Source organism: Daucus carota, chromosome 1, assembly GCF_001625215.2.
Source record: "Daucus carota subsp. sativus chromosome 1, DH1 v3.0, whole genome shotgun sequence".
NCBI classification, from domain to species: domain Eukaryota; kingdom Viridiplantae; phylum Streptophyta; class Magnoliopsida; order Apiales; family Apiaceae; genus Daucus; species Daucus carota.
The window spans coordinates 24,060,011-24,062,070 of NC_030381.2; the positions used below are offsets into that span (position 1 = coordinate 24,060,011).

At 35.8% G+C, this 2,060-nt stretch overlaps 1 protein-coding gene across 1 annotated transcript; it reads right to left on the reverse strand.

The window, feature by feature from the left end:
• Positions 1-497: 497 nt before the first annotated feature.
• On the reverse strand, positions 498-1,433 carry LOC108219571 (uncharacterized). Its single transcript, XM_017393079.1, has one exon. The coding sequence runs from the start codon at positions 1,431-1,433 to the stop codon at positions 498-500; it is 936 nt and encodes a 311-aa protein (XP_017248568.1).
• Between the last annotated feature and the right edge of the window lie 627 nt (positions 1,434-2,060).

The following is a 2,060-nucleotide window of genomic DNA, read 5'->3' on the forward strand; positions in this document are numbered from 1 at the left end:
TAAAACAGAACGTACCTTTTTATGGTTAAAACCTTTACAGGTTATCGTATATATAAGCCTTTTTAGGTATAACCTATTTGTTACGTAAAAGATATCTTAGCTAACGGATAAACCTTACATATTAAAAATAGGACACGGATGTTTATTCTATTTAAAACTGTAACCACATAAATATTAATAAAACCTTATAAACCAAACATTAATAAAATCTTATTAACAACATACTTTTAAATTTCACACAATAAAATACTAATAAAATCTTTCATAATAAAATAAACTCTTGTAATTTAAAATATTAGTAAAAGTTTGCACAATAAAATATTGTACAATAAAATACTTTTTTCAACAATACATATATATACATAACAATTAAATAAAAAAAAACTACGAATATTACATTCTACCCTTCTTAAAAAAAATTTGGTCCCCAAATTTACACCTAAAGACATACATGTAATGTACTCTTAAAATAAAATAAAAATAAGGAAAATCTTACCTTAATTTTCATTCGGTTCGTGTTGGTATACTCGCCCATAATTTGGACCAAGTAAAGCCGCTAGGGTTGCTTTGTTCCCATTGTCTTTGTCTCTGGTTGAGTCACGATTTGGACATTCTGCAACTCTATGTCCCATCTCATCGCAACTGAAACATGCTCCTGTGTTCCATCGGCAGTCCTTATCCAAGTGATTACGACCACACCTTGAACATTGAAGCTTGCCCCCTTGATTCCCCTTGTTTGCATTTCCACCCGTTCCTCGATTATTAAACTTCTTCGACGATCCAGTACCATTAAATCCTCCTGAAGGCTCGCTTCGCTTCTTAGTTTCTTCATCTTTCTTCTTTAATACCTCGACCATGCCTCTTTCAACCACTAATGCCTTGTTAAGTATTTGCTCATACGTGGTTAACTCAAAATTTGCAACAGCATGCCTAATATTTTCCCTAAGTCCTTCCTCCAATCTTCTAGCCCGACTGATCTCGTCAGCAACTAAGGTAGGAGCATATTTGGAGAGCCTCACAAACTCTGCTTCATACTCTACTACCGTCCTATCTCCCTGCTCAAGCCTAATGAAATCCCTCTCTTTTTGCACACGAACAGATCTTGGAAAGTATTTATCTGTCAATGCCGTCTTGAATCTATCCCATGTCATCGGATCAGTATTTTCCTCAATCCTCCTTTGCTCCATCAGCCACCAATCATATGCACTGCCCTGTAATTGATACACAGCTAAAGTAACCTTTTGCCCATCATTACTTCCCATCAATTCAAATGCCTTTTCCATCTCTTGGATCCATTTTTCCACAATAGCAGGGTCAGTTGCACCATCAAATGTTGGGGGGTTCAAACGCTTGAATTCTGACACAATACTTCGTTGAGCTGGTTGTTGATTTCCAACAAGTGTTGCCAAGGTTTGCGTGAGCTGGTTCAACATATTTCCACCTTAATTATTATTGTTCTCGTTATTGTTTCAACTGCTCCCACTATTGTTTCTGTTGTTATTTCTTCGTTGGCGATGCATGATTCCTACATAATTTACATAAAACTTATCCCTAGTACGAGATGTAAAGCAAAAGAAATATATATAAGCCAAAATATAAATTGATAACAATTTTATTCATTATCAGACTGAAAACAATACAATATTTTTTTTCCTAATCAATAATAATAATAAAAAGTGCATCCAAAGAAATGCATTGCGTCCTAAAAATAACGTTTACTAAAAAAAAACTCTCCACAAAAAATCCTAATATGATGAATAGTTGTCGGAAGGGGAAACACTCGCCGAGGGAGGGTAATCATAATGAGCACCTCCTCTTAAAGCATCCCCTACAAGTGCAACACTTCGCAAGACCTCAACTTGCGTTTTTTTCGCAAAACTCTTAATGTACTTTTTGGCTCTTTTGTTCACACATCTACCCCTTAATGAGGAACCGTAAAATCTGTCACAGCCCTCAAGTAAGTACTCTCTCAACCTTACTAGTCGGTGCTCAGTTGTATCCAGCTTCAGGTTTGCCTCTTCTAACTCAGCTCGAAGACTTTCAATTTCTATCTCGAGCTC